Consider the following 25,603-nt stretch of genomic DNA (forward strand, 5'->3'; position numbering starts at 1 on the left):
AAACACAATATATTTTGTTCGTGTACGTCACTCTTCTGAATATAAAAAATATGGTATTGGGGATGTTGACTCAGTCAATAGAAAATAAAAATCAATTTCAACGATGAGATTTGAATCACGACTGTATTATATATATCTTTGGTAAGCAGGTCGTCGACTTCGGCAAAGATCATAATCTAGCTTCGTCTCTATAGCAAAGGACAAACCATTTATACATTTTGGATTTTTGCACACGATTGTTGAATTTATGATGGTGGTATACATAGCACTTTAGAATGCAATATATATTACCATATTAATTTGAAGGTATGAATGAAGCCAAAAAAGCTGTTTCAAATGAAATAATCCATATACACTTTTCTAGGGAATACTGCATTTTCACGTGTTGTGTTCAGGATATATGAATTTGGGAGAAATAACTTTATTAAATAAAGGTTATTTCTGCCCTTCCTTATAGAAAAAGCGGCATAACTAACTAATAAACAACGAAACATTCATGGTTAACATAGGCTACCATGCTAACATTACTGTCATGAAATGCCATAAATACTTGCTAAATTCATTTCTTAATCATTTCAATATCATATCGTGTTTTTATAAGAGCTGCCAACAAACGAATAACGGGCAATTTATTATTCGTTATCGGTTCTTTGTACTTGCTACAAACATGTTAAATACAAAGGCTGCCGCCCCATGAGTGTATACAAATTGCTAATGGACAAACTAGCAATTATTCATTGATTTTTTTTCTCTCATCGGCGGACGCCTTTGTCGTTTTATGATGCGGTAGGGGGCTCTCGATAACGAAATTGACCGAACGAACTGATCAATGATTAATAACCAGATATTCGGATTGATCCGGTAGGTGAACTATGTTTGTGTAATGTACCTTGCCTCTCCTGCCAGTGAATATAATGAAATATCGCAGTCGAGGTGTGAGATATTTAGTAATATTGCATGATACCCCCAGCACTGTTTTTGTTTATTACACGGCAGCAGGGAAGAGAGAACCTTTTCAGAAATTAAAAGGGTCAAAGCTAATCCAATCGAATAATATTCAATCAGTGATGCTGACTTGCATCCATCCTGACGAGTTGATTCGATTCTTAAAGAACATTTTCTTCTCGTCTACTTGGGCGGAAACTTCCTCCAAAGCATGAATGACAAAAAGTGAGGAAAATTAAAGAAGTGGGGGTAAAGGGAAAATTATGGAATTGAAATAAATAAACAAGGACCCCAAGGGGCGCACGCCAATGACGCCATTGTTGCCGAAACTCTGTGAAAGAGCCAATGTTGATAAAAATCGCAGCGGGATAAGAATCGTGGAGTGTCTCTGCTAACGCGTACAGGTGGCCCGAGTGTGAAATCCGGTTATACCAATGTCATTGTCAAGTGGTGGTGGTATTGGGGGTTGGAGGGATCAGGCTAGGCGTGAACGGGGGTCGCTGGGGTATGAAATCAATTCGACCAGCTTTCTCAATCGATTCTATTGAAAGCCTTGAATTAAGTTGATCATTCTGATTGGATGTGGCGGATTAGGGGGATGATAAAACAGAATAATTCCAATGCCTCAGTCAGAGACCATCACCTCAAATTAAAGGGAAAAGTGGGGGCAAATTTTAAAGAGGCATTGCTAATTTGGGGATGTTTTGATATGATAAACATAATATTTCGTATGAATTTAATACTGCGCACTATTCATTCCCCAATGTCCATTACATTAGCTCAACAGAATATCAAACCAGTAATTCCCAGAAAATGGAAGATATAAACATCACGAAATAAAAAGTGTATATTTGGGAGATTGACAAACGTACATTGATAATGGAAGGGGAATTGAGCTAGGAACCAATGCCATTTCATAACAATTTTCTCTAGCAACATCAACAAAATTGTATAGTAAGATAATTACTATCTCAAGAACGCTATAGTGGACGCCACGCCAATGACAAACTCATTTCATTGCAAATGATACATATTCGAAACTTATTTATACAATGTAACAAAACTGTCCCACTTTGCATGCAAATCGGTACAAAACACATCCTACAATACAGACTCGATGTAATTACATTACAAGAAGCTATAAAAACGAGATGTCTTGTTTAGATTTACAGGGTGAACCAAAGAGAGGGTCGACGTCGGGAATAATAACATGTGACCGTTGTCGAAAGAAAAACCTCTCGATGGTTTAATAGCCGTTTGTGAACACAATATACATTTAATCTCTCTTTAAAAATGAAGGAAAAACTCTTTGGAGTACATATCCCTTTCAAGCGTCATACAATGGCACTGCTTGCGTTCACAGAACTGTAAACGATCCCAGTGCTTCTGTTGTTGCCATTTATTGTTGGATACTTCCCCCGGGGCGTCGGGGCCCTGTTCCCTTTGTTCGGCGTTCCCCCATTTGGATACTGCTGCTGCTGTTGCTGCTTTAACTGCTGCTGTTGAAATGATGATTTCTGTGCTGGTTTAAAAAGGGCACATCCGCCGAGCCATTTCTGCCACGATTGCACGGTTTTTGAACTCCAAATCCACATACCACTCGTGATGCCCACCACAAGTAACATGAAGAGTTTCACTGATAAAACGGGGACGGATGGGATGGAATAATTCATGGGGGCACAACCCCCTCCTTGTTCTGGTGGAAGGGGCTGGCAAGGGGCGTGTTCTGCTACAATCCTCCAGTAATCCATGTTCGATCTCTGATAGAAATAACAAGCAATCACTGCAGTAGCAGGCACTGTGTAGAGTACTGAAAAGATCCCAATACGAACCATTAACCTCTCTAGCTTGTCAATATTGGTGCCGCCATTTTTCATGACTTTGCGAATCCTAAATAGGTAGAAAAATCCAGCAAGAATGAAAAGGGTCCCGATTGCGAAATAAATAAAAAGCGGGACGAGAACGTAGTATGTAAGAACATCGGGGTCGTGGTTTCCAATGTAACACATTCCAGTCAGCTCGTCGGCGTCGAGGCGACGTTTGAAGAGGGCGATGACGGCCTTTAAAGCTGGCAATGCCCAAGCAACAACGTGGTAGTAGCTACTGTATGCTGCTATGGCTTCATAACCCCATTTCATCCCAGCTGCCAAGAACCACGTCAACGTCAGAATCACCCACCAAATCGACGAGGCCATGAAGAAGTAGTACTGGAACAGGAACACGATGGTACATCCAGTGCTGTCAAGACCCTCTTGGATCAAGTATGGAACGCCGCTTGACGTCTTCTCACAAGCAACGGCCTGTGGGCCAACAATAAGTCGAACAATGTATGTGATGGAATAGATGTTGTAGCACATAGATAAGAAGATGATAGGTCTTTCTGGGTACTTAAAACGACCACGATCTATCAGAAAAGTGAGGACGGTGATGGAGGTGCAGACGAAACAGAGGATTGCCCAGACACCCATCCACATCTCTGTAAATTCCTTGTCGGATCGTTGGAAATAGACGTCGACGTCGCACCTCGGCGCACAGGAGTTCGTTTGCGACACGAAGACAAATTTCTTAGGATTGATGCAAGTCGGCGGTGCCAATGACGTCTCATTCGATCCCCTCTCACCATCTTCAGGCGGACCAGATTGGTTGTTATCATCAGGCCCCCCTCCGTTGTTGTAGATGGGATCGTAGGTCGGAATGACTTCTCCGACATCAGCGGTGTCGGGGGCAACCATGCACAGGTCTTTCCCTCGAGGAAGCTTGTCGCAGTTCATACTCTCGGGCCAGCCGAAACTAAAACGGGCCATCACTGGCTCGCATTTCCTTCTCACATCTTCACACATACTCTGGCAAGATGGGATCCGGACATCGATGTGCTCAGAGCACATAGGGGCGTACATCGAGCAGAGAAAGAGACGAAGATGCTCGGCGCAACCGACGACGACCAGGGGACGGAACTCGTGGATGCTCGGCGCTGCTTCACTCTGCGTTACATGTCCAAATAGGTTGGGCATCTTGGTCATGTTATACCCAATGCCTTGGCAGAAATCAATGGTTATCCTCTCACAATGTCCCTGTTTCTTCGCGTGATGCACTCCGAGTCCATAGCTGCCACTACACCAGCCCCACAACACAAAAATGGAAAGGATGATGTTCCACGTTGCCATGACAACCGATTAATTTCCACATCAGAACATCAAATATCTTCCCTCAGACATCCAAACTATTCTCCAAGTAACATGAGATGACATTTAAGTGTTAATAATCAATCCCAGTTCATTCACCGCAATGATAAGTTACTTGGAGCTCATTTCACAACCCTTGGTATAGACTATGATGAAACTCCAGTCTCATGTCTGCTTTACGTTTCCTCAAATTGGGGTTTCACCTTCGATGTTTTCTACACGCCACTCGGCGTATCACTTTACAGTTGATCCCGCTCCTATTTCACACGTGTTCCTTGTTACAAGGTCTCGACGCTCACAAATCCTGGCAGGCATCAGTTGGAATCCTCCCTCCTCCTTCTTTTCCTCCCACTGCACGCAATATTTAGTGGAGTCTGATACTGGGCAGAGTTTGAGAGGTAGAAGGGAAAAACTTGAAAATTTGTTTTAGCGCCGTTTGCTGATCACACGTCTGTCTGGTTTGCTTGTTGCGCACACACTGATCGAATGGAGCGAGATGAATGAAGACCGTCAGCTTTTTTTTATCCAGCGTAATCCGCTCAAGCATACAACAAACTCATTCAAATGAGAACATCAAGAGCCACCGACTTCAATGAAAATGTAAACGATACGGATAAACCGTTAACCATGAGCTTTTTACACAAGTTTAGCTCTTGTTCAATCTACAGATGCTCTCTCGAGTGATCTCATCTCGATAAACGTTGCGAATGTAGTTCAATATCACTCCTGTCGGTAAATGATACAAGTCGATAATAGTTGATATACTCCTCAAAAGTGCGTTGCCTCTTGAGAGGGGAAGGTAGATAAGAAAATAATATCGGACAGTGGATGCACAATCGAGCATTCCCGGTGAATAGTTTTCTACCATCCAACTGCGTCGCGTAGAACTCCAATTCAGACTGGAAACAGGCAGGGAAGATGCATTATAACGGTGAATATCATATACCAGCTCTGTTAGTAATAAATAAGAAGGTTACAAACATAAGAGCCTCGGTGGGGTTGGCGAGCTTGCAGGGAAACAGTGTAGCCAATAAACGGCCGACCAATGACAGAGCTCTTCGCCCTCTTCTCCCGGGTAGAATATTAACTCGCTCCGCACAGCTGGGGTCGTGAATCAACGTGCATTACGGGAGAGGTCACCGGCGGTAATAAAAAAAAATGTATGGAGCGGGCGAGCTCTGGAGATCTGTGGAAGTTATTACAGTATTCACAAGAAATCCTGAGGGGGTTTCCTCTCGCCCTTTCTCTTTTCCTCTTTCATTTCTTTCCATTTCTCTTTTTTTCTTCATTTGTCTTTAAAAGATTGTCGATGGGCTGGTGGGATGTTGATTGTGAGGAATTTATTTTAAACAAAATTTAAAATCTTTAAGATCGAGTCAAACGTCAGACATGTAGAACAAGATGTTAATAATTATCGAGAACCATATTAATCATGTCATGTAAATATATTTTTAATTTGATATTCAGAAGTTACAATTTGTTTAATCTGATATTCATTTAAAAAGGGATCGATAATTCAGTATCCATGTCTGCTGACTCGATTTCCCTATACCTGTAAAAAAACCATCTCGTCCATCTCGTCATCTCTTCACCCAACCCCTATTGATTCCCTATCTTAACAATCGATCAATCTCGTTACCCTGGGCTCGTTACCCATCTACATCCACCCCTCTTCCCCCTTTCCTCCCTCCCCTCCCTCCCTCCCTCCCCCTCCCTCTCCCTCCCAATCTCCTCATGGTACCCATCTTCTGAACAGAGGGGGCGTTGAATCACAGACCACGATGACACGTCGTCTTGGTACTTTCCTCTGAGTGGACATTCCATGGGATTTACTTGTAATATTATACAGACCTCTTGTCATGTTGAGAGTCCGAACGATTCTTAAGTTAGACCAGATCATCATGCCTCTTGAACCCGCTCCTATTACCCCCCTTCTCCCAACTCCTTGGTTCTGGCATGGAGTAGGATCCATGTTTCTGCTAAAAGGGTATAGAGCAGCAGAGGAAAAGGCAAATACCCCCTGCCCCCCCCCCCCCGTTTACACGCACACACCTCCAACTGATGAACAAAATGAAAAGACAACGGCAGAAATAAGAGTGAAAATAAGGAAGACTAAGATGAATGAAAAATTCAACATTTTCCCATTTTTTCAGACATATAGGATCCGCAATCATACACCATAATTATGATTCATTTATTGTTTTCCATTTAATAATAAAAAAACTCGATCCCGATGACATTGACATATTAGGTTTGAATAGACTTATTTGGGAAGACAGTCATTTGTCAATAGATACCCATGAAGCAACTATACATGTGTGCACATTTTCTGCTTATGCATTTATTACGGTTACCTATTTTCGATTGAGGATGACGATTTGTATCTCGATCTCACCAAGGAGTTAACCCCTTGATGATCACCTAAAAGTGATAACCAAAGATAATGACAATATGGAACATTCATATTACCGTTACATAATTAGAAAGTTATCTTGAAAACAACCAAGCGCAATAATCATTGCAAGATAAGAAGATGGGACGAAGAGGAGATAAAGACAAGATGTCAACAAAAAAAATGAATGGAAGACGTTTGACATTTTTGCATGAAACTAAGGTTATTTGAGTAAAGATACAGTCGGGACTAGAGTGAGATGGGAATTCTATCAGTTTTTGGTTTGTTTGTTGTTCGGTCAACAAAAAAGACGGGATTGAAGGAATCGAAAGTGAAAAGAAGGTAGAGGGAAGGAAATGTAATGGATGTATCATGTTTTAATGTAGAGTACAAAACTCTGATAAATTATATATAGAATCAGTAGGATAAACAAAATGAAAATTTGTGTCGATTTGTGATCAACTCCACAACCACTTTTATATCTTTATCTAAAACTTTAGTGAGTTTGTTTCACATTTTCGTTACTTCTGTACTCAACTCTTTTAGATCCAGTCTACCATAACCTATTCAGAAGACAATATCGATCCCCTTTCCAATAGATTTATCATCAATACGCCCGAATTAAGCACTATCTGGTTAGCTTTTCCTGCTAAATGTCCCAATTTAAGACTCCATGTACCGCATCCTCCCCGAACACAACACCTTAATTAAAATTCCTTTGTCGTGCAGCCAGAAGACGGTGAATGAGACGTAGGCTTAAAAGCCAATTCTATGGGTTGAATAGGAGGAAGATGGGCTTGTTAAAGTGATACCCCGACACGAAGAAACAGACTTTGTCCTGGCTATAGCCAGTCACAATGGACAGGGAAAGCTTTATTTTGAAAGGAGGACTGTTAAAGGAGAGCCAATCCGACCCTGAGAAGAATAATATAATAGGGGGAGAAAAGAATCCCAAAGAAAATATCTAATCCTGTGTAAGGATGCTTGTTGGTAGGTATATAGCATACATGTATGCACTATTCGGCATCTCGGCAACGATTGAAAGTTGTTTTATTTTCAGGACACAACATGAGTATGAATCACCCCCCCCCCCCCCGCGGAAAGAGGGGAAATGTATACACATGAGGCGTAAGGCATGTATTACAATGATCAAGCACCCAAATATTGTAAACAAAATATACATGGAAATGGATTCCATTATTATATGTGACCGAGTCGAGACCCGTCCCACTTAATCAATTTAGTAAACCCTTGCCCTTGTCCTTATATTTTATCAACAAAACAATGATAAAACGTACAACATGTACAACAACTATTGATAATTTCAATTTCAGCAATGATAGTTTAAGTTTATGATTGAGCCTTTCCGACTCCCTGCATCCGCTACTTTTTCTTTTAATTTCTTTTACCTTTCTCCTATTTCCTCATTGTTTATATTGTTATCTAAGTTCTTTTACTTTTATTTGTTGTCATACTCAATCATATACAATTGTGTATGATTGTATTTTAAAAAGGATGTTGAATAGATGATATGAATTTATTATAGAAAAATGATGTGATGCCAATAGCATTCCTGTAAATTGAACCCTTCACTGTTAAAAATTATTTTAACAACGCTATTTACGATGTGAATTACACAGTAGATGTCTAAACAGTTTAAAGAAGTGTTTAAAATCTTAAACAACCATGCTTAAATTATTGATAAATAGATATTTGAATATTAACGTTGTTGTTTAAGATTTTAAACACGTGTTTAAAATGTTTAAACAACTACTGTGCGGTTCACGTAGTAAACAGCGTTGTTTGAATTATTTTTAGTGTTGAAACGGTTATTTCGGGATACAGGGACAGGAATGGATGTTGAAAGTTTCCATTTATTTTGATTTTGTTGAAAAAACTTCCATGATCTGCAAGACTAAAAAGACTTCTGAGTATTAGGCTCTGGTATAATTAACCTCTTCATAATACAAGCGATAGGCATACACTGGCGGCCATCTTCATTCCCCTTTTCGGCAATTATCATCCCTCGAAATTGTAAGACTGCTCTGCCTTCCTTGTTTCGTTCTCTGTCACTGCCCGAGTAAATCTGAAAATTGACTTCGACGTATAACAGTTTCAATAGCGCTATCATTTTCATTCTCAAAGGAAAGCCACTGGGACAGTTCATGAATAGGCGCTGGAAACTGCAGAGTATCATTATGTGGGTCGAAGATAATAGCATAGCTCCATGATAATAGGATGTCTTTTTTGTTGCTTTTAGAAGGCGCTGTTTTTGTCGGACATTGAATAAGAAAGAAAAGCGATACTATCGACCGTATAGGTAAACCACAAGAAAAGACATGAAAGACGATAAAGGGGGGGTGGGGGTACTGCTACCTAGATGGGAAGACGGAACACTAGTCTCGATAAATTGTTATAATGTTGTCGAACTATTGGCAACAATTTTTGTAATTTAGATGTGCGCATATAGAGTGGGCAGGGGGCGCTTAGCGTTAACGAAAGTGTAGGGGGTCGGGGGGGGGGGCATTCATGAAATCGCAGTTAGATGGTGATTGTACGTTTTTCTATAAACTTTTTTTCGAAAAGAGAGGGAGAGGGATGAAGCCCCAAGTCACTGGTTTTATTCCCAACAAAATACACGAGACGTATCTGGGGATGCATTTATATATATTTACCCCCTCTCTCTAAAAAAATATGAAGTTAAAAATACATCATTTTCAATCTTTCTCTTTCTTTATCATCAAAGCAAAGCTTGGCAATCTGATGATAATTTATATGAAATTTGTGGTTATCTGCCCCCTGCAGTATAAACCGTTCCTGAAATAAAATCAGAACAGACTTCGAGGTAAAAGGACTTGGAGAGACAACTTAACATGGGAAGGATTTTTCTTTCCACCACTCGTCATAATAATTTTTCATTATTGAAAGTTTTCTCAACGCGAAACGGTAGGTTCTTACGAGATCGCACATATTCACACCTACATGGAAAGCAATACCAGACTACCAGGAGTCCCAACTTCCTACTACTACTATTCTTTATTTAAAAAAAATAGAGTAGATACACCTAAGTTTAATATGTTTAACCAATATCACATACAAAGTAAATGAAAAAAATATTAAAGACCAAATGGAAGTCGGGCTTCGGTTGAAATTCGCCTTTTCACGTAAAAAATGGTGAAGACAATTTAAAAATCAAACACTTCCCCACTACCATGACTACAACCATGAACCAAATCACCTAATACTACACATTATTTGTTTTTATTTACTGATTTCATTTCAATATTGGTATTGAAAAGTCATTAGAAACACTCTCTGCAAAAGGTTTAAAGAGGTTGGAATAGACTTTTACTGATTTTATAGATCTTTGTATTTTTGTTTTCTTTTTTTTTATTGTTTTGATGTGAAAATACATGCTGGCCGATTGATAAGAACACACGGGGCAAATAAAAAAATAATATTTTGAATTCGATAGACCGTAGATCGACAACATATAGGACCTACACATAAATTAGATCTTGAAGTAAATTATTGTTGTGGCATAGGCCTACTGAGATATATTTAAAAACGAATATCTTGGAAGTGTTCTATTTTCAAAATCGTTCTTAGAAAGGGAATAAAGCGGCATAAGTAAATAATAAAGCATAAAATACAAACTTAAAGAGAGTTTTTTTCGAAAAATTCCGCAGCAGTGGCCTACATTATTTCCAGATTGGGCGAGGTGGGGCGGGAGGGCGGGCCAAAAAAAAATCAAACAATAACTCAAACAAAACTCAAGAGGGCACTCTTTTAAATATCGAAAAGCGGGTATTGGTTCCACCATGGTTCCACAAACCTTCGTCGATTGGTTCTACCATTGGGGGTGCATGGTTGCACACTCGAAACAAAGCAATTGTGGTTTAGTTAAAAATGTAATCCACCAAAACTTACTAGCAACAACCCAGTTGCAAATTATATCATGAAAATGGGGTTGGTCGATTTGGGTCCTTTGCCTTGATTCTCTCCAAAAATAATGCACTATGTATGTATGTATGTACAGCTTTTTATTCGTATCTGTGCTTCATAATCACCGTCTTTTTTTCAAATATTTTTCTACTTTTTAACTATTTCACATTTTCTGCAAAATATATATCTTGCAAAATATAAACAGTTGTACTAGGCTTTAATAAAACTGCTTTTATTTTGCAATTCGATAATGAATCCTCAAATCAGGTATTTCATCCACTGGCATACAGCCTTATTAGGTGACAGACCTTAATTCGCCAGAGAATAAAGATTATGTTAAAAATATCTCGCTTTCCCTCGCTCATTGCTACTTTCACAAACTGCATTTTGGACATTTTGATGCGTTTTCATGAGGTTCTGTAGATTTTTAAAGATAATTTCAGAACTAGGGGATTATCATTTTTTGTTCCCACAGAATCTATATTTTGTATGTTTTATTGAAATAACTCAACATGAATTTAGAAAATGGAATGAATCTTTTCAATGTATCTCGGGAATATGCCTGCCAAGCACAGTTTGACTAAGGCGGATCCAGCCTTGATTGATTTTATTTGCCAAGTCACCAAAACATAACAATGGATTTTTTATACAATAACAATAATTCAGTATTATAAGATTGAAAAGGATAACCTACGAAAGCTCGAAAGCTTATTTCTGTGGGACATAGGCCAACGCCATGCGTAAGATAATAATAATTATTTATTTAATCTTATTTCTTTTATTTTGAGTCCAGACCAAAAACAACAAGAATGCATACAAGAGGAAGAAATTACCACCGATTAGTGCCTGAGGGTGACTAAAATAAAAACTATTTTCTGTTATGAGGCTCTCCTCACTAGTCAAGGTTTACAAAAATACTCAAATAAAATCGGTATAAAATTGCAATATGTTTAGATGCAGTACTTATTAAAACAAAGGTCCTAATAATAAAGTATGGAAGCTTAAAAGTGCCACCGAGATGTTGAGATAATTATCTTGGGAAGTCGACATCATGATAGCAAAAGATCAGATGACGAGACTGGCCCGGAACTCGTCATTTCGACATCTTGTAGAAGAGATGATCAGATGACAAGATCCCGGATCTCGTCATGTTGACATCTTGTAGAAGAGAAGATCAGATGAGAAGATCCCGGATCTCATCATGTCGACATCTTGTAGAAGAGATGATCAGATGACAAGATCCCGGATCTCGTCATGTCGACGTCCTTTAGAACAGATGACAAGATCTTCGATCCATGATCATGTCATCTGATCATCTCTTCTACAAGATGTCGTCATGATGAGATCCGGGATGTCGTCATCTTATCTTTTCCTATCAAGATGTCGACTTCACAAGATAATTATCTCAACATCTGGGTGGCACTTATAAGCTTCCATAATAAAGAGTTTAAATAAAATAGTATAAAAATTATAAACGTAAAATCTTACTACACGATTAAAAACAAGAAATTACAATTTATCATAAACAACTAAGATATCGGTCAAAACGCTGTCTAAAATCCATCACAATGCTGTTTATCATACAAGCAATGGTATAGACTCGAGGTCGCAATGTTGGACCTCATCGGATCCATCGACCATCGTCATGAAAGGGCCCGCGGGGTGCTGCGGGGGCTTCAACCTCCGCTCTTTTTTCCAAAACCGTGTGCAAAAACGTACAAATGACCATCAGATTATGATTATTGCATGGTCAGCCCCTCCCCTTTCAAAACCGAGGGGAGAAAAGAAGGAACAGACAAGAAGGATTAAAATGTCTGCTCAACAAACAATAACTCACCACAAATTATTTCAGCATCCATAAAATTAACGGGACGTATATGTATGATTGACGACACGACCTAGTTCTTCTTCCTACCAGCTGTGGTTGTCGTACTGTATTGTGGATTAATAGTTAATTAACTAAAATCCTTAATAAAATTAATCCTTATCAATCCTCAAGGATTAATCCTTATGTCTTATAGTTAATTAACTATAATCCTTCGATTATAGTTAATTTATTGTTATCAATTTATAATTAATTGTCAATTTATCGTTATTGATTTATTTGTTATCATTTTACTAATTTATTGCTCAACAAACTTCTAGGTCTACTAAATTAAAAACTCACCACAAATTATTTCAGCATCCATAAACTTAGCATTTCATGCAACAGGCAGGACACACGAAACTGACGACACCTGCACTAATAACCGTACCGACCGAATTTAGCACAGACGTATCACTGCGACAAATTTCGGACTTCGGACCACTGAGAATTGGAGTCAAAAGAAATATAAATACATTCAGGTATGTTCACGTCAGTGTGAATATTTTGTATTTTACATTAAAAAGGAGTGTCTAAAATGATTTATTAGTTGGTGAGCTTGGCCTACTCACTATGATGTAATCCTGATTTTTAAACATTAATTGGCATAGATCTAGCTCTTTAGTTTTAATGTTCTCTTTGGTCCCATACGTTGTAAATTGTGTGAGTTGCATTGTGCGGATAAGGGACAACTCGGCCGGAACGCAACTCGACTCAACTGGTACGGGTCTAGTCGTCGCACTTGTTGCGTCCTTTTTTTGTGTCAATTTAGTCTTCATGTCGATATTCCTTGCAATGATTTTCATGAGGTGTGGTCGCGTAGCATGGCCATGGGAACATTATTTACGTGATGTGCATGTCATCACTGCACAGCTCAGCTCAGGCATAAAAAAGGCAAAACATTGACATTGACAATGATGTCATGACAGAATGACAAATCAGTTGTCACATTGGTCAGATTTGGAATGTAATTGCATGCCATTGGAATCTATGGCTAGATCCACTGACAACTTTTCAAATAAGATGAAATAATTCTATGAAACTTACCGAACGATCTAAGTTACTTGTCCCTTTTCCACTTCTATAATTTAGCTTTGTGTGCAAAATATTAAAAAAATTGTTGATGAGGGTCACGTCAGATCTTATACTATAGCCAGGAGACTCCTAACTTAGAGATTAAAGTCATTCCACTGATGTGCTTAATCTCTACGGTATCAGGGACTGTGCCCCATTCATGTACACACACGATTAAACCTCCCCAAAATCCCAACTTCTCTTTAAGATTTTTCTAGCCCTAAGTTAACTGTTACAATGGGCTACAACTTAATTCCCTCCCCTTTGGAAATAATGAGCTTTTTCCAGGAAAATTCCATTAAAATTAAAGGACAAGTCCACCCCAACAAAAAGTTGATATGAATAAAAAGAGAAAAATCCAGCAAGCACAACACTGAAAATTTCATCAAAATCAGATGAAAAATAAGAACGTTAATATGACATTTTAAAATTAGGCTTAATTTCACAAAACAGGTATATTCACATCCTTGTCCGTATGCAAATGAGGAGACTAATGACATCACTCACTATTTCTTTTGTATTTTATTATGTGAAATATGAAATATTCAAATTTTCTCCCTGTTGTCTGAAACAACGATTAATTCCTCTCTGAACATGTGTAATTACCACTTTTTAATACTATATGGTTCAATCAAGTAGGGTCCTTATTGTCAAATTTGTAAAAAATGAAATATTGTATAATTCAAACAATAAAAAACAAAAGAAATAGTGAGGGACATCATCGAATGTCTCATTTGCATGTCACTGAGTTTTGCATATCACTGTTTTGTGAAAAATAAGTGAAACTTTAAAATGTCATAACTTTCTTATTTTACATCCGATTTTGATGAAATTTTTAGCATAATGCTTGTTTGATTTTTCTCTATTCATTCAAATTAACATTTTTGGGGGGTGGACTTGACCTTTAAGAAAAAATCATATGAGAAGATCCATGAGCACTTACAGATGTTATTGTTGCCATCTTGCTATCTTTGTTATCGTTGTTATGTAGCTACAAGACGCATTTAGAGGGCGACAACATCATGAGCAGTGCTAGATAAAAAGTACTTGCATCGACCAATAAATATGAATCTCACCTTGATGCTAAAATATCCCATGCTAAACCAGTTGAAGCAGGATTTAGCATTGAGGTGAGATTTATGATACTTATCGGCCAGTGTACTATCGAATCGTGTAATGCAGGCGAGACTGCCAGAGGCGTTCCTCTTGTTTTTCTGTGTTTTATTTTTCTTTAATATTCTTTTTTGTTTTATTTTTGTTAATTTTCTGTAATGAGCATATCATAGTTTACTTTTAAATACTTTACCATTAGATCTGTGTGTTTGTCTGTATGAAGATCAAAGAAAAAAGTCTACATATGGGAACAATGCAATTCATTTATTTTTCTCTTTCAATCATTTCATATTTACAATGGTGTAGTGCAATACTTTACAACAAATATATCAATTTGCAACAACAACAAGCTCTACATACAAGATGTACAAACTGAAACTTAGTGGTTGTGGCTGCAGAATCAATACTTAAGAAGTTTAATTTATTTTTATTCATATTTTGGGGTCCTCGCCTGCATAGCAGAGTGAGACTAAAGGCACAATGGGGGGGGGGGGGGGTGGACATCGTCAACATTGAAATCTTAACCAAGGTTTAACTAAGTCTTTGAAATGTCATAACTTTGGAAGTATATGTCTGTATTTAAGAAAATTGAACATAAGGGTAATTAAGTAGTACTGAACATCTTGCTGGAGTTTCAGGTCATGTAACTAATGTCAAAGGTCATTTATTATCAATGAACTTAGACCATGTTGGGAAAGTCAACATCAAAATCTTAACCAAGGTTAAGTTTTTGAATTGTCATAAGTGTGAAAGTATATGTATCTAGCTCATGAAATTTGGAATTGAGGGTAATCATATAACACTGAATATCCTGTATAAGTTTCAAGTCGCATGACCAAGGTCAAAGGTCATCTTGGGTCAATGAACTTTGGCCAAGTTGGGGTATTTGTTGAATTGCCATCATAACTAAAAGATTATGGATCTAGTTCATGAAACTTGTACATAAGAGCAATCAAGTATCACTGAACTTCCTGTGCAAGTTTCAGGCCACATGACTAAGGTGAAGGTTGAAGGTCATTCAAGGTCGATGAACTTTGGTCATGTTGGGTGAATTTGTTGAATTGCCATCATAAGTTTGAATGTTTATGGATCTAGTTAATGAAACTTGGATATGAGAGCAATCAAGTATCAGCAAACATCCTGTGCGTTTCAGGTCACGGGACCAAGGTCAAAGGTCATTAGGGTAATGAACTCTGGCCATGTTGGATGTATTTGCTGAATTGCTATCATAACTTTGAAAGTTTATAGCTCTAGTTCATGAAACTTAGACATAAGAGTAATCAAGTATCATTGAACATCCTACATGAGATTCAGGTCACATGACCAAGGTCATTTACGGTCTTTGAATTACGTATTTTATTGCCGTATGAATTTTTTTTTTAAAACTAAATGTCTATTTAATACTGGGTAGTTGTTTTTCAAATTCAGCACTGCTCCTATATTGAATGGCATAATGCAGGCGAGACTGCCAGAGGCGCTCCACTTGTTAATGCTTTTCTTTACTTTTTGGGGCCACCAAACTTTAATACCGGCCAAAAAATATATAATATGATTGTTTTGGTGTCTGGGACAGGCGAAATACATAAGAAGTACAGTGTCACCAAAAGATAATGAATTATCAACCACTTTAGGCCTATTTTTTTCTTATCTAGATCTCAAAACTTTGACATGTTACTATAGTTTTCAAATCTTGATTGACCAAGTAGAGTTAGGAAAATAATAGCATGAAGCAGGATTTCTCAATTTTCTTGCTTGAAATAATCCCATTGTGTGCCATTTTGTTCTGTTTATTTGGTAACATTTATGCTATAACGTGTTAATGCCCTTTACGTTCATTGGTCGCAAACAGAACAAGACTTTGCCCACGCATACATTCGTAATTCCGAAGCTTCGTTATTCCGAAGGTTCGGATATTCCGAAGGTTCGTTAGTCCGAAAACGAAGTGAGGTTCGTAATTCCGAAGGTTCGTTAATCCGAAAAAGAAATGAGGTTCGTAATTCCGAAGGTTCGTTAGTCCGAAAACTAAATGATTGACTAACCTTATTTCTTTTTCGGACTAACGAACCTTATTCCGTTTTCGGATTAACGAATCTTTGGAACATTGAACCTTATTTCGTTTTCGGATTATCAAACTTTCAGAATAACGAACCTTCGGAATAACGCCACAAATGTTCGGAATAACGAATCCTTTCACGTTTTGGGAATAACGAACATCGAGGTATAGGCAATTTCCGTGTTTCAGAATTGTGAACCTTCAGAATTACGAAGTGTAACCCTTTGCCCACATGCATCAGGATCACATAACAATTTGGACAGATAAATTCAAGGAAGAAAACTGAGAAATCATGGTTTGTACTATTGCTTTCATAACTCTACTTGATTGATCAAGGTTTGGAGATTATATAATGTCAAAGTTTTGATATAATTCAGTTCAACAATTCAATTAAAATATTTTGAATTCCAATGAAACATACATTTATCATACAGTTGAATTTAGCAAATTAGAAATTTAAAATGTATGTCATGATCACCCTTGATAGAGTTGAAATAAATCACAAGTTACCATAACCTTTATTCTAGTAATAATTGGCAAATTATTTCATTATACTATTAAAAAGTGAAAAAAAAGAATAGGTAAAAATTAACCAAACAAATATATAGATAAGGGGAAAAAAGGGCCTTAAATGGTTAATGATCATAGGCATTGGCGGCGGAAGCCAAAAATTTAGGGGGGGTCCACTTGAAATTTTGGCATGGACCACAGGTGAATAATTTGACAAGCAAAATAAAAAAGGGTTATCAACCAATATTTAAGGGTTGGGGGACACAAAACTTTAAGGGGGACGTGGGAAACAAAATTGACAAGCAAAAATAAAACACAAAGGTTATTAATAAAAAATTTAGGGGGCCGTCTCCCCCACCTCAAATTTATGGGGAGGACAGGACCCCCCCCCCCCCATGTTCATAGGCCTAAATAGGTGGTTTTGAAAACCCATGGTTAAATCAATAGTTTATGCAGATTTCCTGTATAAATTACGCTTAATTTATTTAATAGCGCGTATCAGTTGCGTTTAGAAAAAAAATGTCCAATGCTGGTGCACGCCTTTTTCACAGCGCGCCAAATTGACGCCTGATACCATGGTTAGATACGCTATTTTATTTCTGAGTCCACTGTTTGAAGAGTGGACGCGTTAATTCAAAACAGTGGAGTCATGAATAAAATAGCGTACTGTGACAGTAGCGTGCATCAGCATTGGAAATTATTTAATAAACGCGGTAAAATGAAATGAAAATATTTTATAGTCATTTTCAAAGTCAGCACTTCTGCTACATATTGAATTGTGTAATGCAGGCAAGACTGCCAGAGATGCTCCACTTGTTCTCTATTCAAATCATTTTTATTCTGGGTGGACCTGACCTTTAACTTCAAACTCACAGATCTTGTTGAATGAAAGGCCTATTATTTTCAGTGAATTCGAATTTAAAGAAATTATTTTCTTAAATGACTTAATACGATTAGCTCAATTTGATGGTTTTCACATTATCAGAAATTCAGAATAGAGTATAAAATATATACACAGCAAAAAAAGTAAGCCCCCCCCTTGAACAAACATCAATAATTTCCAAACCCATGCGAGTTTTTGATATATTTTTACATGAGCGTGTAGGTAATTTTATAAGCTACCCTCTGAGTAAATGTTATGGACGTATTTTACGTCATGCTTCAGTGAGCACCGTCGAAAGGCAAAAATGTCACTTTTCAAAAGTCACAAGCCAAATATCATGACTTTGATTCCATTTTATAGGAACTGATTCCACATTCTCATGAAAAATAGTCAGAAGGCTTGTAAAGGTACTTTCTAAAATAAACACAAGTCCTAATTTGCTATAATTGGATTTTTTACACATTTTATCAATAAAAATGATCGAATATGATGACAATTATTTTTGGGAAGAGTATCTTCAACAATATTCATCAATATTCATCATTTCACGGTTCAATGAACATTTATTGAAAACAGAAAATACGATTTTCAAATATCATAGGCAAGTATTGTGTCATTTTGGTAACTGAAACTGATCTTTTATCAATTTTTCGTTATGTTCATGAGCAATTAACATGCTTCAATGATTCAAAGGCGTTTAATTGAACATTCACGCTTGAATGAACATGTGGAATGTGATTAGCTCTTCTTTACGTTATTGGAAAAAAATGCAATTTGTAACTATGGATATCTGTCACACACCTCCTTGCATGGTTCATTTGATTTGATTTTTATGAAAATCCTGATGTTTAATGCATCAGTGAGCACACAATATTAGAAAATTATGCAAATGGGAAGAAAGTTTGGCCCCTAAAAACAACTTTTGCCCAAGTTTGTATTTGCACAATCTGAAAAACGACTCTTGTGACTTTAAAAAATTGTCATTTTTAATTCAATCTTTAATTATTCATGCATGACTCAACTGATCAATCTGATATTTTCCCAGGAGCTGCTTAATGGGTGTAGAAAACTACCTACGAAATATCATATCTCAAAATAATTCTGTTCAAAAGTTACAGCAATTTGATTTAGGGGGGACTTACTTTTTTTGTTGTGTATATTTCAGATGTGGCAGTGGAATAAATTTTGACTGTGTGCAGTTAAAGGCCACCGCACACCTTATGACCCTACTCTATGACTGGCTTGTAACTGAGTGAGTAGAGATGAATCACAAGGTAGTCATAAGCCTCGACACCGCACACCTTGCGATCCGACTACCATGCTGTCTGCGACTCATGCTTGCGCTTTTTGCTTCGTGCACCTGCTGTCTGGAAGTTGGATTGAACTTGCGATCAAGTCATAAGGATTTGACATGTCAAATCCTTATGATTTTCCTTGCGACTTGTCTCTGACCGGTCTGCAACTCTCAAGCTGACAAGAGCTGTGACGTCACACCTCTGTGACGTCACACCTCCCCGCAGTCGCAAGCCAGTAGGAGACGGTAGGCACTTAATACTTCAGTTTGAAAGGACACTCGTAAAATGACGTCACTCTCGCCGATGAATATTCATTAGATTGTGGTCGTGTGTGTTCCATACAAACATGCACACAGAAGTGCATGCATGCAGAGAGTTATATGAGAGGAACATTGGCTCCAGAGAGAAGTTGTCAATAACGTGTGTGTACTATTCCATGCTGTCCGCGTGGGAGAGAGTGCATGGCAATTCGGTTAAACGAAGTTTCCGATATAAAGAGATAATTACTCTATGTACAGTAGACGTATACTGTAATAGAGGCAAATGTCAGATCAGGGGAGGCTGGAGTACAATCAGGTTTTCTTTTTGTAAGGGAAGAATAGTGTATAATTATAGCCAATTGATCTAAGTAAGGGAAGTGAACAATAATGTTTTTTTAAAAGAATGGAATATACCTGCATGGTGAAGCCAATTTGAAAGGAGGTGAGGCAAGTTTCAATGGAGGTTATTAAAAAAAATAAACTGTACAACACATTATAGTGAAGCCAGTTTAAAAGGAGGTGAGGCAGGTTTCAATGGAGGTTTTTTATAAAGAATAAACTGTACCACACATTATGGTGAAGCCAGTTTAAAAAGAGGTGAGGCAAGTTTCAATGGAGGTTTTTATAATTAACTGTACTCTAAATTATGGTGTAGCCAATTTAAAAGGAGGTGAGGCAAGTTTCAATGGAGGTTTTTAAAAAGAAAAAAACTGTACTGGTATTATGGTGAAACCAATTTTAAAGGAGGTGAGGCAAGTTTTAATGGAGGTTTTTATAACTGTACTACAAATGATGGTGAAGCCAATTTAAAAGGAGGTGAGGCAAGTTCCAATGGAGTTTTTTTATAACTACTACAAATGATGGTGAAGCCAATTTAAAAGGAGGTGAGGCAGGTTGCAATGGAGGTTTTTTAAAAAGAATAAACGGTACCACACATTATGGTGACGCCAGTTTAAATGGAGGTGAGACAAGTTTCAATGGAGGTTTTTTCAAAAGAATAAAGGTATACCAAGAATAAACTGTACCACACATATCATGGTGAAGCCAGTTTAAAAGGAGGCGAGGCAAGTTTCAATGGAGGTTTTTATAACTGTACTCTGAATTATGGTGAAGCCAATTTAAAAGCAGGTGAGGCAAGTTCCAATGGAGTTTTTTATAACTACTACAAATGATGGTGAAGCCAATTTAAAAGGAGGTGAGGCAGGTTTCAATGGAGGTTTTTTAAAAAGAATAAACGGTACCACACATTATGGTGACGCCAGTTTAAATGGAGGTGAGACAAGTTTCAATGGAGGTTTTTTCAAAAGAATAAACTGTACCACACATATCATGGTGAAGCCAGTTTAAAAGGAGGCGAGGCAAGTTTCAATGGAGGTTTTTATAACTGTACTCTGAATTATGGTGAAGCCAATTTAAAAGCAGGTGAGGCAAGTTCCAATGGAGTTTTTTATAACTACTACAAAATGATGGTGAAGCCAATTTAAAAGGAGGTGAGGCAGGTTTCAATGGAGGTTTTTTAAAAAGAATAAACGGTACCACACATTATGGTGACGCCAGTTTAAATGGAGGTGAGACAAGTTTCAATGGAGGTTTTTTCAAAAGAAACTGTACCACACATATCATGGTGAAGCCAGTTTAAAAGGAGGCGAGGCAAGTTTCAATGGAGGTTTTTATAACTGTACTCTGAATTATGGTGAAGCCAATTTAAAAGCAGGTGAGGCAAGTTTCAATGGAGGTTTTTAAAAAGAATAAAGGTATACCAAGAATAAACTGTACCACACATATCATGGTGAAGCCAATTCAAATGGAGGTCAGGCAGGTTTCAATGTAGGTTTTTTAAAAAGAATAAACGGTACCACACATTATGGTGACGCCAGTTTAAATGGAGGTGAGACAATTTCAATGGAGGTTTTTTCAAAAGAATAAACTGTACCACACATATCATGGTGAAGCCAGTTTAAAAGGAGGCGAGGCAAGTTTCAATGGAGGTTTTTATAACTGTACTCTGAATTATGGTGAAGCCAATTTAAAAGCAGGTGAGGCAAGTTCCAATGGAGTTTTTTATAACTACTACAAAATGATGGTGAAGCCAATTTAAAAGGAGGTGAGGCAGGTTTCAATGGAGGTTTTTTAAAAAGAATAAACGGTACCACACATTATGGTGACGCCAGTTTAAATGGAGGTGAGACAAGTTTCAATGGAGGTTTTTTCAAAAGAAACTGTACCACACATATCATGGTGAAGCCAGTTTAAAAGGAGGCGAGGCAAGTTTCAATGGAGGTTCTGACTGTACTCTGAATTATGGTGAAGCCAATTTAAAAGCAGGTGAGGCAAGTTTCAATGGAGGTTTTTTAAAAAGAATAAACTGTACCACACATTATGGTGAAGCCAGTTTAAAAGGAGGTGAGGCAAGTTTCAATGGAGGTTTTATAACTGTACTCTAAATTATGGTGAAGCCAATTTAAATGGAGGTCAGGCAGGTTTCAATGTAGGTTTTTTAAAAAGAATAAAGGGTACCACACATTATGGTGACGCCAGTTTGAAAGGAGGTGAGGCAAGTTTCAATGGAGGTTTTTTAAAAAGAATAAATGTACCACACATATCATGGTGAAGCCAGTTTAAAAGGAGGCGAGGCAGGTTTCAGTGGAGGTTTTTAAAAAAGAACAAATTATGGTGTAGCCAATTTAAAAGGAGGTGAGGCAAGTTTCAATGGAGGTTTTTAAAAAACTGTACTGGTATTATGGTGAAACCAATTTTAAAGGAGGTGAGGCAAGTTTTAATGGAGGTTTTTATAACTGTACTACAAATGATGGTGAAGCCAATTTAAAAGGAGGTGAGGCAAGTTCCAATGGAGTTTTTTATAACTACTACAAATGATGGTGAAGCCAATTTAAAAGGAGGTGAGGCAGGTTTCAATGGAGGTTTTTTAAAAAGAATAAACGGTACCACACATTATGGTGACGCCAGTTTAAATGGAGGTGAGACAAGTTTCAATGGAGGTTTTTTCAAAAGAATAAACTGTACCACACATATCATGGTGAAGCCAGTTTAAAAGGAGGCGAGGCAAGTTTCAATGGAGGTTTTTATAACTGTACTCTGAATTATGGTGAAGCCAATTTAAAAGCAGGTGAGGCAAGTTTCAATGGAGGTTTTTTAAAAAGAATAAACTGTACCACACATTATGGTGAAGCCAGTTTAAAAGGAGGTGAGGCAAGTTTCAATGGAGGTTTTATAACTGTACTCTAAATTATGGTGAAGCCAATTTAAATGGAGGTCAGGCAGGTTTCAATGTAGGTTTTCTAAAAGAATAAAGGGTACCACCCATGGTGACGCCAGTTTAAATGGAGGTGAGGCAAATTTCAATGGAGGTTTTTAAAAAGAATAAACTGTACTTCAAATGATGGTAAAGCCAACTTGAGAGGTGAGGAATGGAATGGATTTTATGTAGAAGCAAACTTTTCCATTCCCCCAATACGTAAAAATCCCCTTCCCAAAAATCCAATTATCACTGAAATGGAATATACATAATATATTTTTTTTATAAGCCAGGTTATGCAAAATAATCATGTCATCCTTTGTCAACAAGAAATCTGTACATGTCCTCTGGAGAAAAAATAATACCTTGGCCGCCTTTTAATTTCTAAGTTTTGATTTTATTAGTATTTTACTTAGCAATTTGGCTGGCTTAACAAAATGCTTAAACTTGCATGCAGATCAGATCTCAGAATTTACCTTATCCAAAATGAGGTAAATACTAATACCCATTGTGATGTTATAAATTTTTATCCAAATAGTGCCAAATGTATGAATGAATTTCTGTGCGTTTCATTTTTGGATATGCAGACTTAAGTCTAGTAGATGGCCGACTTACATTTAGGCAAAATACTTAGCCAAAAAAATGCAATTGAATACCAACGATGGATAAGTATTTTACTCTAGCAAAATACTGAGTAAAATATACTTAAAATTGTGGCTTTAAGAATAGCATTGAATACTGGGGTACCCTGTTCCTCATCATCATTATTATCACACTACCACACCAGTTTCTGCAGCACAAAGTTGAACTTTCATGGGTTGAGTCCATTTCAAAGCAAACACTTTAACTTTCTCTTACAACATGACGTCCACACACTGGCAATCACATCATTACAACACCAACCGTCAGAGTACAACAGAACTGCAGTTACCATAGCATTACCCCAACACACCACTCAATTTTTAATTCATCCAAATGAAATATGACTGTGTTGCACAAAGAAAAACTATGTAGTCACAGTAGATTTTATTGACTTGCACATTTATAAGGCTATACATATATTTTGAGCGATTGCTCTGTTGTCTTCAGTGATAGTTCGTACCCACTGTGCTTATGGCCAACTTTGGTAAAGGCATACATTGAATAAACTTTTATAAGATACAGTTTTTAAACCTTGTATATGTACTGAAAATGATGACAGAATATTTTCTTAAAAAATAACATTAAAACTGCATGACAGGTCATACAACATATTTCAACATGAACTATTTCACAATTTGCCAACATGACAATAAATACTAAGCTTAAAAAATATAGAAGCTGATATTGGATGGAAAAGAAAATCTATGTCATACAGCTTGAAAGACATTACATATGTATGCACTTAATGGTATCTATATGATCATGAAGTTCTTCTACACAGCTTGATAATGTTGATTTATCCAGTTTGGCAAGTACTGTGGTTGAGGCAAAGTTAAGGGTTGTTCTGAATACTAAACCCCATTTTGTGTAACAACATGAAATCTATCAGAGTAACATGAAATAGTACAAGAGACGAAAATACTAGCAGCTAGGCAAGCTTTTTTACATAAATGTTTTTTTTTCATATGCTCTTTGATATTTTTTCTCAACATAACGAAATTTGGCCAGCCACCCAAATATCAACAATAAGTTGCCAGTGAAGGTTCGTAGAAAATAACCAAAATAGTAATTCGGTTTTCCAAACGTATATTAGAACATTGGGTTATCAAAAAAAGTATTTTTTTTCTTCATACTGTCAAAATGTGAGGTTGTAAAAGTTGAAGACAAAATACAAGACTTCGATATCCGTGTTTTGCTCACTGCTAAGTAGTTGAACTACATATTACACATCGCATGCTTAAGTGAACCCCATATCTTGTTTATTCTTTTTAAAAAAAACCTCCATTGAAACCTGCCTCACCTCCTTTTAAATTGGCTTCACCATCATTTGTAGTAGTTATAAAAAACTCCATTGGAACTTGCCTCACCTCCTTTTAAATTGGCTTCACCATCATGTGTGGTACAGTTTATTCTTTTTAAAAACCTTCATTGAAACTTGCCTCACCTGCTTTTAAATTGGCTTCACCATAATTCAGAGTACAGTTATAAAAACCTCCATTGAAACTTGCCTCGCCTCCTTTTAAACTGGCTTCACCATGATATGTGTGGTACAGTTTATTCTTTTTAAAAAACCTCCATTGAAACTTGCCTCACCTGCTTTTAAATTGGCTTCACCATAATTCAGAGTACAGTTATAAATCCTCCATTGAAACTTGCCTCGCCTCCTTTTAAACTGGCTTCACCATGATATGTGTGGTACAGTTTATTCTTTTGAAAAAACCTCCATTGAAACTTGTCTCACCTCCATTTAAACTGGCGTCACCATAATGTGTGGTACCATTTATTCTTTTTAAAAAACCTCCATTGAAACCTGCCTCACCTCCTTTTAAATTGGCTTCACCATCATTTGTAGTAGTTATAAAAAAACTCCATTGGAACTTGCCTCACCTCCTTTTAAATTGGCTTCACCATCATGTGTGGTACAGTTTATTCTTTTTAAAAACCTCCATTGAAACTTGCCTCACCTGCTTTTAAATTGGCTTCACCATAATTCAGAGTACAGTTATAAAAACCTCCATTGAAACTTGCCTCGCCTCCTTTTAAACTGGCTTCACCATGATATGTGTGGTACAGTTTATTCTTTTGAAAAAACCTCCATTGAAACTTGTCTCACCTCCATTTAAACTGGCGTCACCATAATGTGTGGTACCATTTATTCTTTTTAAAAAACCTCCATTGAAACCTGCCTC

At 37.3% G+C, this 25,603-nt stretch overlaps 1 protein-coding gene across 1 annotated transcript; it reads right to left on the reverse strand.

The window, feature by feature from the left end:
* Nucleotides 1-236: 236 nt before the first annotated feature.
* LOC121413515 (frizzled-9-like) lies at nt 237-5,264 on the reverse strand. Its single transcript, XM_041606348.1, has one exon. The coding sequence runs from the start codon at nt 4,107-4,109 to the stop codon at nt 2,280-2,282; it is 1,830 nt and encodes a 609-aa protein (XP_041462282.1). The 5' UTR covers nt 4,110-5,264; the 3' UTR covers nt 237-2,279.
* Between the last annotated feature and the right edge of the window lie 20,339 nt (nt 5,265-25,603).

The sequence above is a fragment of the Lytechinus variegatus genome, chromosome 4, assembly GCF_018143015.1.
Source record: "Lytechinus variegatus isolate NC3 chromosome 4, Lvar_3.0, whole genome shotgun sequence".
Taxonomy (NCBI): Eukaryota; Metazoa; Echinodermata; class Echinoidea; order Temnopleuroida; family Toxopneustidae; genus Lytechinus; species Lytechinus variegatus.

Coding starts and splice junctions, on each gene's coding strand:
- LOC121413515 (XM_041606348.1), bottom strand. CDS start 4,109: ATGGCAACGTGGAACATCATCCTTTCCATTTTTGTGTTGTGGGGCTGG.